Source organism: Sebastes fasciatus, chromosome 4 (assembly GCF_043250625.1).
Source record: "Sebastes fasciatus isolate fSebFas1 chromosome 4, fSebFas1.pri, whole genome shotgun sequence".
NCBI lineage: Eukaryota > Metazoa > Chordata > Actinopteri > Perciformes > Sebastidae > Sebastes > Sebastes fasciatus.
Window position 1 is genome coordinate 28,155,562 of NC_133798.1, and position 17,047 is coordinate 28,172,608.

The 17,047-nt window shown below is 39.6% G+C and overlaps 1 protein-coding gene across 6 annotated transcripts in view; it reads left to right on the forward strand.

Annotated features, from left to right (window-relative positions):
* The window catches only part of LOC141766480 (diacylglycerol kinase zeta-like), a 53,005-nt gene extending 36,970 nt beyond the window's left edge, over positions 1–16,035 (forward strand). For 5 of the 6 annotated variants that reach the window (XM_074633380.1, XM_074633381.1, XM_074633379.1 and 2 more), the window contains 14 exons: positions 132–331; positions 423–523; positions 790–881; positions 1,031–1,100; positions 1,172–1,212; positions 1,952–2,133; positions 2,527–2,610; positions 5,598–5,666; positions 5,760–5,794; positions 7,008–7,051; positions 7,317–7,437; positions 10,772–10,808; positions 10,917–11,016; positions 14,907–16,035. In XM_074633380.1, the coding sequence (XP_074489481.1) occupies positions 132–331; positions 423–523; positions 790–881; positions 1,031–1,100; positions 1,172–1,212; positions 1,952–2,133; positions 2,527–2,610; positions 5,598–5,666; positions 5,760–5,794; positions 7,008–7,051; positions 7,317–7,437; positions 10,772–10,808; positions 10,917–11,016; positions 14,907–15,023 (1,293 nt within the window). In that variant the 3' untranslated portion in view covers positions 15,024–16,035. The remainder of the gene's footprint in view (positions 1–131; positions 332–422; positions 524–789; positions 882–1,030; positions 1,101–1,171; positions 1,213–1,951; positions 2,134–2,526; positions 2,611–5,597; positions 5,667–5,759; positions 5,795–7,007; positions 7,052–7,316; positions 7,438–10,771; positions 10,809–10,916; positions 11,017–14,906) is intronic. The other variant, XM_074633376.1, reaches the window with a different exon arrangement.
* The last annotated feature ends 1,012 nt before the right edge of the window (positions 16,036–17,047 follow it).

Genomic DNA, 17,047 nt, shown 5'->3' on the forward strand with positions numbered 1-17,047 from the left:
TTCTGCCACACCATCGTGTATCAATACCATAATACATCACGAATGACACCAAAGACACCAAACCACGCGGTAGATTCATATGACTCATGGCAGCAGCCAACTGTTGGTGACCTGTGGTTGTTTGTGTCCAGGCCACACTGCAGGTGGGCGGCCACGGCGAGCGTCTCCATCAGTGTAAAGAAGTGACCCTGACCACCTACAAGTCCATCCCCATGCAGGTGGACGGAGAGCCCTGTAAGCTGGCACCGTCCATCATCCACATCAACCTGAGGAACCAGGCCAACATGGTGCAGAAGGCCAAGAGGAGGATCTCCATGCCCCACCTCAACGAGTAATCCATACACTAATCTATCACACTACACACACTCTGACATTCAGGTCCTTTACTGTGTGTGTTTGTGTGTGTGTGTGCGTGCGTGCAGTCAGCAGCCGGTGCCTGAGAAGCTGCAGATCAGAGTGAACCGGATCAGCATGGCAGCGTATGAGGCTCTGCACTACGACAAGGACCAGCTGAAGGAGGCCTGTGAGTCAGTGAAGGGTTAACTGAGGCCGGATCTATAATGTCCTCAACATGATCAATCAATCAGTCAATCACTCACAGAGGAAAACACTCACCTTAGTCACGCTGTCGGTGTTTATGCTGAGACTGAAAAACTTAAAGACACATTTTAAAGTATCAGCTGTTTAATTATAAATTAGTAAATTAAATCTGTAACGTTGAGAACTATAGTCGGCCTGTGAAGGTTCAGCATCATCACTTTGACCTTGACGTGTCCTTCGTTCCTGCAGCGACTCCTCTGGGCGTGATCACCGTCCCCGGAGACAGCGACTTGGAGACCTGCCGCCTGCTCATCGAGCGTCTTCACGACAACCTGGACCAGGTACACATTGGATCAGAGTATATAATAATAATGATAATAATATTATTATCTTAGTTTAAAACTGGAGGTGAGGAGTATTTCGTCACAACGGCACATTTTCTGTCACTGTGATAAAAGACCAGTAAACTCTCTTCTTTCTGCTCCTTCAGGACTGTGACTCCATGAAGGGAGAGTGTCTGTCTTCTCAGAAGTTGTCCATGAAGTGGTGTTTCCTCGACTGTAAGTCCAAACCGACTCACCACAGAGTCCGGCTCACACTGACGACCTCACACCTGCTCTTTGTGTTTCAGGTACGACCGCGGATCGCTTCTACCGGATCGACCGAGCTCAGGTGTGACAGCAGATAAACTGAACTGCTATGGAGGACAGAACCTGCCAAAATAAAAAATAAATAAATAAATATGTAGCCATTAATTAATTAATTGATAAAATGTGACATAAATTGATATTTCTGTTTTAATTTGCTTCTTTATATATTTATATTTGTATTAATTCCCTTATTTATTTATTCTTCTGTTTAATTTTTACATTTATTTTTTATTTATTTTTAAATGTATGTCTTTATTTATGTGTTTATGCATTTATTTCTAATAAGTTTGAGGAAATAAATAAGGGATGAATGCAAAGGAAAAATCGTGCAGAAACAAATAAATACATACATTTAAAATTAAATATAAAGTAAATAAAAAGAAATGCAAAGATAAATAAAAGAAATGCAAAAATAAATAAATTTAAAAATTAATAGAAATAAATATTTAAAGGGGAAAATTAAGTTATTTATATTATATTTGAAGAGTAAATAAATAAGAGCATTAATACAAAGATAAATAAAGAAGCAAATTAAAATAGAAATATCCATTTATACCACAATTGATCAATTCATTAATGGCTATATTTATTTGTAATATTTTTATTACATTTAATGACATATATTTATTTATTGAGTCATTTATTTATACATTTATTTTGTCAGGTTCCGTCCTCCATATACTTCTACATCAAGACAGAAAAGAACAAAGCTGAATGGAACCAAGCCTTTATTTATATTTATTTTATTAACTTTTCTCCAGGAGCACCTGAACTATGTGACGGAGATCTCTCAGGAGGAGCTGTACATCCTGGACCCGGAGCTGGTCGTCAAGGAGACGGTTGGCACCTCCCCGGGCATGCCGGACCTGGTGGACTCTGAGGAGCACCAGGACCAGCAGAGACAGTTCGCCTTCCCTTGCTCCCCGAACTCCACCACCCCGAGGTGAGAGGCAGGACATATCATATATGATCATACTGTATATCATTAAAGTACATACATACAAACACAGGAGACTAAAAGGAAGTTAGCAGCAGAGGAGAATGTAAAACTATGTGTGAGCTGAGCGCGTCCTGCTGGATGAAGCAGGTCCTGCAGCAGCTGTCATAGCGTCACGGCGACCAGTTCAGAGGCTGAATGAATGTGAATGAGACATGAAATGAGCTCCTGATGCTGTCATAAGTCATATGAATCTACCGCGTGGTTTGCTGTGTGAAGGGTTTCCATGGAGATGCTGATCTGAACCGTCGGGGTCACTCTGACCTCCTCGGAAATCAGAAATAAATCATAAAACACAGGAACAAAAACAAACAACATGTCTGTTTCTGTGTGTTTCAGAGTGAGAGATTTCCAGAGGAAGAGGATTTCCAGTGACAGTTCGGTGCCTGACGCTCAGAGCTCCTCTAAGACTGCCCTCTGCAGGTAGCACCACACACACACACACACATTAGATTTTACCACTTGCAAACGTTGCATTGACTTCCATTCAAGTCAAGTTTATTTGTGCAGCTCCTCTCCACCTCAAGACAGTTCAAAGTGCTTTATTATTTAAGATATACTCACTTTTAACATTGCTAGACAAAGCTTTCCAAAGTAGTCAAACCGGGCAGAACAGTTACAGGCTGCAGACAGACCCCACTGTCCGTTCACCATGGCAAAGCAGCCCAACGCTTAAGTGGCAAAATCTTAGATGACAATAGACTTCCCTTAAATCACCACTTTCAGCTGCTGCCCTCAGGGAAAAGGCTCAGAGGAAAACATCTTTAAAAAAATCATCTGTCCCTGTCACCATAAAGTATTTTAATATGTGAGAACAGCCTGCTACCTCAGCACACAGCTCTTTATATCTATTTATTTAACCTGGATTCAGTCCTGGTACCTGGTGCTGCTTTTTAATGTCATATATCCTGTCTGGATGTGATATGTTGTTTTAATTTACCCTTTTAATAGCAGTTTTTGCACATGCAAACCAAAGACAAATGTCTGCCTTTTGTATGCAAAAAGTAGACAATGAAGTATTTCCTATTCTATTCTATAAAATACATAAAAAAAATATTTCGGGTATCTAGGAGTTTTTGTTTCTTTTACTTTTGATGATGTGATAAAAATGAATTTCGACCCAGTGGTGAATGAAATTAGAAGAGATCTTCAAATATGGGGCCCTTTATTAATATCACTACTTGGGCGGGTTGCCATTATAAAGATGAATGTTTTACTAGATAATAGTATAAGTATTTGTAAATTTGTGTGGAAGTATGAGCGCCCACAGACTTAAGTTAGAGAAATTGCAGTTACCTGTGGGGGAATATCACTTCCATTTATAATGTAGTATCACTGGGCTTCACAACTTAGTTACATTACAGAGTGGATAAGAAATGACCTTAATTCTACATTTCTGGATTTGGAGAACGCCGGGTGTGAACCTGCTCTTTTGGACATGCCATTTATAAATAATGCTGTTTCATTAAAGAGATAAAGGAAAACTGTATTGTTAGAAATGAATCAAAACCCAGAATCAGGTACGTAGGTACTTTGAGATAACGAATCAATGCTCTATTTTGGCACCTATTGTACGTAATCCTGATTTTGCACAATCTTGTTCAGATGTTGGTTTCTAAACGTGGAAGGATGCTGGTATTTCTAAAATACAAGATCTCTGTTTAGGTGGGACTCTAAAATCAGACAACTCAGGACTGACTTCGACCTTCCTCGAGCACAATTTTTTCCACTATTTACAATTTAGGAGTTACATCCAAGCCGTACCAACATATATAAGAGTTTGTACATGAATCGATTGGAAAATATAGTATTATTGAAAGCTTCTTAAAGTATCAAAAGTAAAAATGCTCAAAGCAGAAAAATGGCCCCTGTGACTTTAGTATTATATATTATATCATGAGATTACTGATGCAGTAATATATAATTAGCATTTTACCATTGTAGAGGTGTTTTATAATGTTTTGGTTAATTGTTTTTTTAGCAATTCAACATATTTGATGTGTATCATGATTTGCCTTGAAAATCTTAATTTTAAAAAGCTGACAGATAAATGTAGTGCAGTAAAAGTATAATATTTCCCTCTGAGATGTAGTACAGTAGAAGTAGGAAGCTTGAATTGGAAATACTCAAGCAAGTACTCAAATTTGCAGTTAAGTGCAGTACTTGAATAAATGTAGTTACGTTCCACCACTGTGAGATTTTCAAGTCATGGTTAGATAAATAATTTCATTATTTCACACAAACAGGGACTAAAAGTGGTTTGTCTTGTTATGATGTTATCAGTGTCCTCATGTATACATATATTATACATGAATATACTATATATACATGTACTGTGTATGTATAAATATCAGACTGGCTGGGAGGTTTTTGGTTTGTCTGATGGATATTTGTGTAACTTTTTGTTCTACAAAACTCAACAAACTGAATCCCAGATCCCAGATCTCTGTCTGTCTGCTGTGAAATATTTCATGGTACCATGTACAGTACAATCACATGCTACCACGTACACTACACACACATGGTACCACACACAGCACACTCTCTTGCTTGGTTCGTCTCCATGACATGACTCAGGAAGCAGCCAGACATTTCTCCGTTCTCGGCTGAGATCTTCGTCTTTGGGTTTAATCAAAGGCATTCATTTTAAGGATTCTGTTAAAGTGAAATATTTGGGTCCAGTCCTGAATATAACTTCAGTATATGGCCTACTATATTAGTGTAAGCCCTATGTGTATGAGTATGATCAATTATTATTCCCATGGTTGTGTGCTTAGTGTTTACTCCTCGGCTACGTCATGTCAGATGATCGGTGCGCTGCACATAGCGTGGTTTATTATGTCATTCTTGTTAAACTCAGCTCAGCAGCACCCAGGTGTTGTCAGGCACTGTGGTTTCGATGTGTTTCGTGGATCAGCAGCCTCTCTGCGTTCCAGTGTTACACTGAAATCTGTGACCAAGAGAGACAGCAACACATGAGGTCACCATTTCTGACGGATGTCGTCCGAAAATGTGACCCCACTGTACCTGTGTAATAAATGAGGCAAATATGTGGCAGAAAACACGCAAAACTAAATTGTTAAAAAACATAAAAGCATTTTTTAATATTTCTAATTTAAAGATATATTCACAAAACTCTGAAAGAAAATTAAAGGATAAGAACAGTGGGGTCACAATTTCTGATGGCTGTCGTCAGAAATGATGTGTCAGTGTAACACCGGCACCTCCTGATTTACAAATCATGCACCGCACATACAGTACACATACATGGTACCTCATACAGTAACACTGCTGGTACCGCGAGCTGAAGCTGCTTCTGAACCTGTCACCTGTCCATCTTGTCCATCTTGTCCATCTTGTGCATCGTGTCCGTGTCCGTGTCCTCGCTGTCTCTCGTCTGTGATCTGAAGGAGAGGGGCAAAGATTCTCAATGTCCATCGCTCCAACACCACGCTGGCTGATTTCAGACCCATCATTAGGTACGACTCCATCAGTGTGAGTGAGATGGTCTGATCTCCTCCATGTTAATGTCTAACTATCTTTATTCCCTCTGTCTCTGGTCTCTCTGACAGTCCTTCCAGTGCTACCTCACACCACCCTGAAAAAGGTAAAAACTTCCTTTATGTTGTTCCTCCACAAGTAAAGGATGCAGTTCTTACACTGTATGCATATGATCATTTTTATTGGGTGTGTTTATGGCGACATGTTTAAAAAACGTTTTGTAGAAGTCGAAAAATGTTTGAACTTTAGAGAAGATGAGTCTTGGTTTCACACAAGATTTATCACAAACGTGTGAAGCTGATGGGAGGATCCTGTCACGTCTGGTCTGTGAACAAATGAAGGTGATGCATGACGTTAAACTTTAGCATTAATGGATCCGTCTTTGGTCCTCTCCATCCCCAAACTCATCAGATAGTTAAAAAACGGTTTCTTTCCTCCAGACCTCCCCGAGTAGACTCGAGGACTCTTTAAAGGTGTCTACACCTGAGGGTATGAGACATTTAGAGGACGAGAGAGAGACGGTCATAGAAACTGTGTTGGAGAGACAACATGTCAAACTGAACAAGCTGCTAAAAAAATTTCCAACCTGCGTTTTAAAGAGGATCCATGTTGTCTGAAAATAATCCAGATGCATTACAGATTCAAGCTGATGTACTGTAGTGTGTCGTGATTGTAAATCGTTCTAGTTCTGGACGGCTTTCTGAATTCTAACTAGGAAGACAAATCACAAAAAAACTTGTATTTACAGTCAGTGAGATGCTCAGAAGTTGGAGTCGTCTAAAGGCGTCGCAAGATGAATCTAATCTATTTACTGGAAAGGAAACAAGGAAAGCAGCAAGATTTTACCACACAAAATACTACTAGTATATTTTCAAAACATTCTTCTGATTTTTTTTTTTTCTCTTGAAATATAGTTTAACCTCTTCATGCCTCTAAAATCAAACAAATTGAAAAATGAAAATCAGTCTGTGATTGAACTGAGCTCTGTTTCTGAAAGCAGGATTAGTGAAAACTCTTGAGTTAGTTCAGCCTGAGATCGCGGAAACGCTGGGTTTTCAGTTCCAGGAAGAGAGATAACTTAAACTCTGGGTCAGTTACCAGAAACGGGGCCCTGGTCCTCTCTGGTTCTCTCTGGTCCTCTCTGGTCCTCTCTGGTCTTCTCTGGGTCCTCTCTGGTCCTCTCTGGTCCTCTCTGGTCCTCTCTGGTTCTGTCTGGTCTTCTCTGGTTCTCTCTGGTTCTCTCTGGTCCTCTCTGGTGCTGCGTTTAGTTTTGATCGGGCTGAGCTGCTCATTCACTGTAACGTTGATCTGTTCTTTAGATGCTGAGCTGATCAACTGCATCAAGACTGAAGACCTGAATCAAGTGAGTTCTGCTGCTAATGGACAGTTTTCACCTCTGGATCATATCTTAGAAAACCTAAATGTTTTGATCAAATCTTTATTGATTTGTTTAAAATACTCAAAGTACAGTAATACTGGTTTTCATTATCTGTTAATTTACTGGATGTTGTTTGTTTCTGGCTGCTGGACTGACGTTTTACTATTTATTTATGCATGAAACAGATGACTGAAGTGACTCTGATGTTGTTGTTGATGATGATGTTGATGTTGTTGTTGTTGTTGTGCAGCTGACGGAGCTCCACCAGCAGGGGGCAGACATCCTGCAGCAGGACGCCACCGGCTGCACGCTGCTGCATCACGCTGTGGAGGCCGGCAGCAAAGAGATCCTCAAGTACCTCATCGACAACGGTGAGAGAAGAACGTACTCTCTACTCCCAGTGTTTATTTATTTATGACTTATTGTCTGATGAACTGTGAGTTATAAGTGTTAGAGTTATATCAAATATAAGAACGCTAGAATGGCACTCGGAGAGCGCAGACCTCCGCCAAGGTGCCTGACTTTAAAAACAGATCACAGCTCACAGCAGGCGGTACCGCGAGGCGGTCGGCTTATTATTAACAAGGTGTGTTTCCGTGTAACGTATCGACAGATGCCTCTCTCATTCAGCAGCCTTGTTATGTCTGTATAACGTTACACTACGTTGTCTCTCATCGCGTCATCTACCGCTTTTTTCTTTCTCACCGCGAACGGCCAGCAGCTCCCGCACACACGTATCTCTGCTCTCAGTAGGAAGAAGGCGGGGTCACGGACTACATACTGTATATACACATACACTGAAAATCCTGTTTGCTCATGCATCAGTATTATGTTGCCCATGTCAACCCATTCTTCTTTTTGCATGAAAATATCAATAAAAAAGGCACAAAACTATAAAAAAAAAAAGAAGCAAACAGGATTTTATTGGAGTTAAATAAATATATGATAATCTAGAGAATGATCTGAAATGAATTAAACAGATTAAACAGGAGAATAACAGCTACAGCAAATTTAATTAGATAAAATAACCATCGTTTTGTTCAAAACATCAACAGTGAGTTTGGAGGGGAGTTTCCTGTTGTGTCCTGTTTATCTTTAACCATCATTCTGTCTCTTATTGAGTCCTAAAACTGTAATTTCTTTAAGCCATTGTGGTGACTTTATTGCACTAGTTTTAATATGAATAATTTCTCTATTCCAATGCAGACCTGTTTTACTCTCAAGATACAGAACATTTCTAAAAAATATGAAACAAATGTTTGTTGTTTTCACGTTTAAAAGTTTCTATGTGATTCTTCTCTGATGAGTTTAAACTGATTCTGATGGCTTCAGTTTGGTTTGTAGAAAAATGTGACAAAATCCCAGTGAAGTCTGGCGCAGTGTCGCTTTCTGTCTCTCTCTCTCGACTTCCTCCGGTCAGATTTATGCAGCCTGCTCTGCTGCTCTTTGTGATGCCACCAGCGGGGGCGCCAGCAGCAGCAGCAGCACATAATCTCTTTGTAATTTCAGGGTCCATAAATATTTTTTTTATTCCTGTGTCATAGTGCCTATAAAAAGTATTCCCCTTGGAAGTTGTATTATGTTTAATTGTTACACAACATTGAATCAAATTTGTTTTACTGTGATCAACAGAAAAAGACCCGTTCAATGTTTTTAACAAAGGCCACATTAAATCCCCTTTAAAATTATAAAACTTGAAAACGTTATTAAAAATATTAATTTAAGATTAATTTAGATAATTGTTAGCTGATTTTCAGCGTAAAACAATAACAGAGTTTTAAGTAAATGGACTCAAACGGAGAAAACCATCATTGAGTTTGGTTCTTGTCTGGAGTCTGCTGAACAAATATTTTCCCACGCTGCACCTGTGTATTAATGATGTAAAAACAGCAGTTTGTTTGGTAGTTTTGACCGGATGGTTTCTTTCTACATTCATCTGCTTGAATATTGAATTTGTATAAATAAATTCAGCAGTTTTTCAGAAGTCTGTGGTAGTTTAAAATAGATTTTTCTGTCTGTTCTCAGCTCTGTTCAGCAGCATGTTGAAGTTCCCAGCAGCAGGTGAACTTACAGGCTCTTAACAAGCAGCTCTGACGTCCTGTTAATCACTTTAGGATGATTGATTAGATTGAACTTTCTGCTCCGACTGACAGTTTGTTTGGAGCTGCAAAACATTTCAACCCCTCAACACACACACACACACACACGCACACACACACACACACACACACACACACACACACACACACACACACACATACACACACACACACACACACTGTGTCACTGGAGGAAATGTATGAGTTTCTTTTGTGTTTTGTTGTCTTTGTTCTCAAACATGTAACATAATTGGTCTACTATACGTACAGGAGATGGTCTGAAAATACTTAACCAACAGCTCAGTCACACAGCAGTTTGTGAAATAGTCATGACATTTAATGTATTGATTCGTGTACATAGACACAAATTTCAAAAAATGTTCATGATGGTCAGGATGAAATCAATTTGTATGTAATCCACGTAATAGTGAACCGGGAAGTATAAAGAGCGGCGAACACCGTGTAGGAAGGAGGTCGGGGTGGATGTGTGGGTTTAAAAACACCAGACTTTCACCAGGAGACCGCTGTTCATGTCAACGTCGATTTATTTGTCACGTAACTTCCGTGCTTAAGTTACAGCACTTCTGGTGTTATTTTAACCCAAACTGTGATCTATTCCTAAACTTTCTTTCTTTCTTTCTATATTATTATTTATGTATTTATTATTCAATGTAATTCAGTTCATGTTGCCTCGAGTTTCTTTCTTTATAGAAGCTGTTAGTGTTCAGATTTGTTTGCACATTTAAAAAACACAATTATTATAAAAGATGTCATATACAGTATACACAAATATACAAACACACTTTTACCGACATTGACTGAGATAAACATGAATCCAAAGTCAACAAAATGTTGTGCAGGAGAGAGAACACAAACCAGCTCTGTACATCTTCAGACAATAATCTGTTTTTAACTTTAAACAGAAAGTTGTGAATTCATGTAAATCATTTGTCTGTTAGTTTGTTCACTTGAATCCATTTATAATTCGTATTGCTCTAGTGGATTTATATTGTATATTATATATATTATTATAAATAATATGTATGTGTATATGTGTTGCCCCACACTGTAACTAATATATGGTCAAATAAGTAAGAAGTAAAAGAAGTTTCTATTAATCCAACTTTAAATTTTTTAGTTCAGAATGGTGACACTTTTGTCTTTTATATAAACGGACGTACCTAATATATATATATATATATATATATATATATATATATATATAAAACCTTAAATATTAACTCTATTGATATCCTACTATTTTTTGTATTTCCATTAGCCATGAATTTGGTTTTACTCAGATTTAATGATTATTTATTTACATTAAAACTACTCATTTAAGATAAAACCTTTCATTTTCAATACTGTCCAAAAGTATTTTTCTCCAGAAGAAAAACCATATCATCTGCAAACCAAACAAACATTTTCTTCTTAGAATAAAGGAACAGGGTTTTTCAGTGACAGATGTAATCTTATATACACTATGTAGTTCATTTATGCCAGTATTTTACATGTAGTTCACATCGTATTCTTGAGATAAAGATGAATTTCTTCATACAGTTTGTTGATGTTTCTAAATGCATGTTGTTTCTGTTTCGTTACCTAGTGCCGACATCTCACCTGGACATAACAGAGAAGGAGACGTGAGTCAAGTTTCTTTATAAATACCTGTTAATCATCTCTCCTCTGCCACACTTTAAACTGCGTTTATTGTTTTTATGTGTTGTTAATATTCATGTTGTGTGTTTCAGAGGTGAGACGGCACTCCATAAAGCCGCCTCCTCCTGTCAGAGGAGCATCTGTCACTACCTGGTGGAGGCCGGGGCGTCGCTCATGAAGACAGACCTGCAGGTAAAACATCACTCACCTGTAACACACACTCACATGTTGACACTGTGAGCAACACACTTGACCTGCCAGGTGAGAAACATATGTCTGTAAAATGAGACACTGAGTTGGCTGCAGACCTTCAAAGCTTCTCTACAACATTTCTTTGAACCATGACGGGGACAAATGTCTCGAACACAAAGCTTGAATCCATCCAGGGAATCAATAATAAGCCCAGAAGTAAATTTATTAAGTTATTTCAGTTAGTGACAACTTAATAAAACCGTATAGACCCTTTTAGTGTTGACGTCATGATGACATCACAGTGTCAGCTGGAGGCTAAACAAAGGAAAGACTGGAGGCTAACACTAGCAGTGGGTTAAAGTTACACATCTAAAATGTCATCTTGCTGTGTTGTTGGGTGCCAGAATCCAGATATCACACATTTGAGATGACAAACTGTGATTCGAGGCTCTAGCGAGCTACAATATTGGAGAAACGTTTCAGAGATGGAGAGTAAATGTTGCTCGTATTTAGTCTTCTGCTAACCGCAGCCGTGAGCCATTGGCTAGAAGGATAAACCATTAGCAACCCTTTCTCTCCAGCTCTGAAACGCTTCGGCGATATTGTACGACTCACTTTTTGACTGACTTTACTGAAGGATAGTTAACTATAGGCATCCAAAGATTTATACGCCTTCAATTTATCTTTACAGCGCTGCCGTTGGCCGCCAGCCCGCTGGTTGGCTTAGCTTGCTAATTCCACCATGCTGTCATGCAACAGAAAATGAGGCGAACAAAGTTGTCACTCATCTGGCGATAGCACTGTGCTTTCCTACGCTGTGACAAGAGTGTGTGGATGAAGCATTAGGTTGTTAAATGTTTTCTCCTTTATTGACTGGCTAGTTAACTATCTACCTTGCTAATTCCACCGTGCTACAGAAAATGAGCCGAACAGCGGACAACGCTGGGTCACACGGTCCCTCTGCCTCACTCCTCGCCGCTACGAGACTACTTCTACGGGAGGAGAGCAGGCGTTGGCTAGCCAGCTTGTCAGTCTACGGATAATCTAGCGAGCCAACGAATGTTAGCCAGCCGTCTACTCCTCCTGAAGTAGTCTGGCAGCGTTGTAGGGGTCAGACATTTGAGGATGTCATCTTGGGCTTTGAGAAACACTGATCGACATTTTTCACCATTTTATTTAAAGGGACTATTTGTAACTTTGTATGCGCATAAATGTAGTGGGTCGTCACACATGCACGCTCCCATATGAGCGTTCGCGTGTAGCCGCTGTACCCTCCTCCTCTGCCTGCTCGCCTTCACTCAGACAGCTCAGCTCGCTCCACCTCTAGACGTGAACGCGCGTTCACTACACACTGCAGAAGAGTTAGTTTAGCTCTGAGAATATCTAGTGGACGTTTGTGCAGAAATAAATGCTGCAGCTCCTCCAGACCAACAGAGGTTTTCCGTGTCTTGTGAAGTGACGGAGCTCTACAGAGATTTACGTTGTCTTCTCGTTACCGACCGGGTGCCGGTGTCTCCTCTGCTCTCTCCGGCTGCGGGCGGAAAGAGCAGAGGAGACTCGCTGCATCTGCCTGCACTTAGGCAGGAAAAGCCAAAACTAGGATCAGATCTAAATCATGTTCATGGAGAGACCTTCGTCTGGTCAGCTAACATTACTGCCAAGCAGCTGAAATATAGAGTGATATTGTGGTTTTAGCTGGCGTGTGTCGCCTCACTGTTTTGAGTGATGCTCGTTCAGGTATATTTAGAGCGAGCAAGCGCGAGCCCGACGCTGACTTTCGTTGATTTCACGGCCACAGGTGTCGCTGTTAAGAAGCATTTCTGAAAGTTACAAATAGTCCCTTTAACAACTAATCGATCAATGAAAATAATCATTGGTTGCAGCCCTAAGCCCTAAACATTATCCTGACACTGACACTCAGCAGTGGCAACTTCCTGCAGCATGCAGCGGCGTCCTGCTGCATGCTGCGGCGTCCTGCTGCATGAGTTGGCTTCCTGCTGCATGCGGCCGGCCCTGCGTGGCGTTCTCAGCCACAGCGGCGGCCACCAGTCCGAGCCGTCCCACCAACACTTAAAAAAGAATCTCCAGCAGTATTTGACCCACTTCTCTAAAGTGATTAATGTTGTGTGTCATTGAGAAACGAAGCGCCGCAGGATGCCCGGCCTCGCTCCGACACACACAAAGGCCGCGACTCACCGTTGCCATGGTGAAGCTAGTGGTAACAGGAAGCAGCCCATAATCTGAGTTTCTTTTTCTTCTTCTTCTCCTCCAGCTAATGAAAAGAGTTCATGTGTTAGTTAGTGTGTAAAGTGTTGGTGTGAAGCCGAGATCCACCGCAGGGTTAGAGAGGAGAGGCCTTTTATTATCCTCCTTTATTTCTCACACCATCTATCTATTGATCTATCTATTGATTTATCTCTTGATCGACAGCTTCTGTAGTACAAACAGTAACCTATAATAACAGCTGATTTGCATTTTTAATATTTTCTTTTGTAGAAAATCATTGTTATTATCTGTAATGTAGAATAAAATGTTAAATCTCTTTAACAATCAGCTGCTCATCTGTAGATCATTTATTACAAACTGCTGCTGTGCAGCCGAACATTGTTAAACCAGAGAGGTTTCATTTAGATTCTTTATTATTAATTATATTATTTATTAATAATTTAGATTCTTGTGTTGATCCAAACATTAGAACACAGAGACGTTTAATTTAGATTCTTTATTATTAATTATATTATTTATTAATAATTAAGATTCTAGTGTTGATCTAAACATTTACAAACACACTAAATCTGTCAGGCTGAATTTAGCAGAAACGTTTGTAAAAGAGCTGCAGAATATTTCCTTTTAAACTGGAAGATTAGAGCCAGTAACGTGTGGAGAGTTTCTTTATTGCGTTTCTTTACGGCACTTTACTGCGTTTATTTACTGCATTTCCTAACTGGGTTTCTTTACTGTGCTCTACTGCATTTCTGTACTGCACTCTACTTTGTTTCTTTACAGCATTTCTTTACTGCATTTCTTTATTGTACTTTACAGCGTTTCTTTACTGAGTTTCTTTATTGCATTTCTTTATGGTACTTTACAGCGTTTCTTTACTGAGTTTCTTTATTGCATTTCTTTATGGTACTTTAGTGCATCTCTTTATTGTACTGTACTGCGTTTCTTTACAGCATTTCTTTATTGTACTCTACTGCGTTTCTTTCATGCGTTTTTTGTTACTGCATTTCTTTATTGTACTTTACAGCGTTTCTTTACTGTACTCTACTTCATTTCTTCACTGCATTTCTTTACTGTACTCTACTGAGTTTCTTTATTGCGCTTCTCAACTGTGTTCCTTAACTGCATTTCTTTTCTACGTTTCTTTACTACACTGCTGTGTTTCTTTACTGCAGTCTACTGCGTTTCTTTACTGCACTCTAGTGTGCTTCGTCCTCTTCAGCCTGCTAGTGTTGTAGCATTTCACTGATATACGAGAGTGAACATGAGTGTGTGTGAATCTTTTCATGATCAGATCTCAGTGAGTTTCAGGTGGCAGCGTCTCGTGTTTAGCCGCCGCTGACTTCAAGATAACCGACTGAAGATCATCTGTGAGGGAAGAAGCTCAACTCTGTTACAACACTGTACAATCAGAATGTTTCAAGTAGTTCAACAACTCCAGCAGAGTGAGACCTCTTCTCTCTAGATGATCTCCAGTAACTTTTATTCACATCAGATCAATAATTTAAGCTTATAAACTTAATAGCTTTGAATCAGGACCTCCAATATTTGGATGAAGAAGCTTGTGAATAATAAGATGTGTCTGTTTTAGAAGCGACTGCTGTTATTTCAATGTGTCAGGTACATATTTATTCAGGTAAATATAATCAGACCTGACTGTGTTTCAGGGTGAGACGCCCAAACATCGCGCTGAGAAGGCCAACGACCAGGAACTGACTGAATATCTGGAGAACCGCCAACATTACCAGATGATCCAGAGGGAGGACCAGGAGACGGCGGTCTGAAGTCCACCATGTCAGTCCAAAACGTCTGTCTGTCTTTAGCTCTTTCATTTATTTAACCTTTTCTCCCCTCAAACCTCTGTAGCCAGAGTCAAAGGAGAAAAGGAAAATGTTTTTAAGTCCACAGCAACATATCAGCTAGTGCTTCTTCTTCTTCTCTGCTGTGAGAGGACACGGAAACATGGATTATTATTAATGTTGTCTGCTTTCAGTGAGCAGAGATGATGTTTAGTTGTGGATAAAGTCGCGTTTGTAGAAGCCTGAAGACGCCTCTGTCCAAACTAAACAACATAAAAAGCCTCTGGACACTAAAGTGAATTCAAACTCGTCTCTCGAGGCCACAAAGACTCACAGATCTCCTACAAACTGCGTTTTGAATGTGTCTTTATGGAGGAAACATTAGCGCTCTGACCTCTGTGTTCAGTGAAACAGAAAGTGAAACAACAGCTGCTGTGATCGAACAGTGACGGTATTCATGTGTCTGCAGCTGAACATGATGGAACGAGACGCTTTCGCCATATCTGATAGAGCGGCTGTCTTCTCTCCGGCTTCTAGTGACCTTTTGGATGTATTTGTTTACTCGACAGAAATAAGTGTTTGTTCACACTTTGGATATTTAACTTAGACACTGATGAATTTAACTATTTATGATTTTATTTGCAAAAACACTTTTTCGCTTTGTGATCAAACTCAGTGAAGCAAGTCTTCGACTGCTTCGGTCCGATTTTAGATATTTCAGTCAACATATGAGATTTGTTTTTTGTAATTATTTTGTCTGTTACATAACTGTAAAGCAAAAATGTCCGCCAGCGGGATGCTTTCATTGTGATGTGTGTGTACATAGCTGAGATAGACTCGTCAGTGTTCAGCCAGATTCTGCCAAAGCAGTCAAGTCTGTATTAATAATAAATAACATAACAGTCAGAATGACATTATACTGGATGATATATGAGTAATAAGTTTTGTTTGGTTTTATCATTTCTGAGTGACCTGCAATAAAAGCATGTCAGTAACAGCTTCCTGTGAGGAAAATCCAATTATTCACCAGAAGAAACCGTTCGAATTGGAGCTGAAATAATTAATCAGCAATAATGGATTGATCATTTGAATCACCAGTGTGTAACAATGAGGGGGATCGATCAGCAGAAATGGAGTATAATATTAATTAGTATATTTTCTTTAGTGTATAATCACCTGATAATAAGTCGTTTATATCTACAGTAGCCCAGAACAGACAAACTCGTCGATAACGTTACTCACTCTCGTCGCCGCCACCGCTCTCTCTCTCTCTCGTGCTTCACCACTCACTTCCCACGTACACACACACACTCTACACACTGGCTCTGCTCCAAATGACTCTAGAGAGGAACTTCCGCATTTTTGCGTCGCCCACCGTAACACTCCAACATGCCTGGCACACGGGAGAAGTTGTAATCTGCAACCTCACCGCTAGATGCCACCAGATCCTACACACTGTTCCTTTAAGTCACTCTTTAAAAGAAAAAATATTAGGGCTGTCAATTGATTAAAAGTTAATCGCGATTAATCACAAATAAATCGCACATTTTTTATCTGTTCAAAATGAACCTTAAAGGGAGATTTGTATTTGTATTTAATACTCTTATCAACATAGGAGTGGACAAATATGCTGCTTTATGCAAATGTATGTATATATTTATTATTATAAATCAAATAACAACACAAAACAATGACAAATATTGTCCAGAAACCCTCACAGGTTCTGCATTTAGCATAAAAAATATGCTCAAATCATAACATGGCAAACCGCAGCCCAACAGGCAACAACAGCTGTCAGTGTGCTGACTTGACTATGACTTGCCCCAAACTGCATGTGATTATCATAAAGTGGGCATGTCTGTAAAGGGGAGACTCGTGGGTAACCATAGAACCCATTTTCATTCACACATCTGGAGGTCAGAGGTCAAGGGACCCCTTTGAAAATGGTCATGACAGTTTTTCCTCGCCAAAATTAAGCGTAAGTTTGGAGCGTTATTTAACCCCCTTCA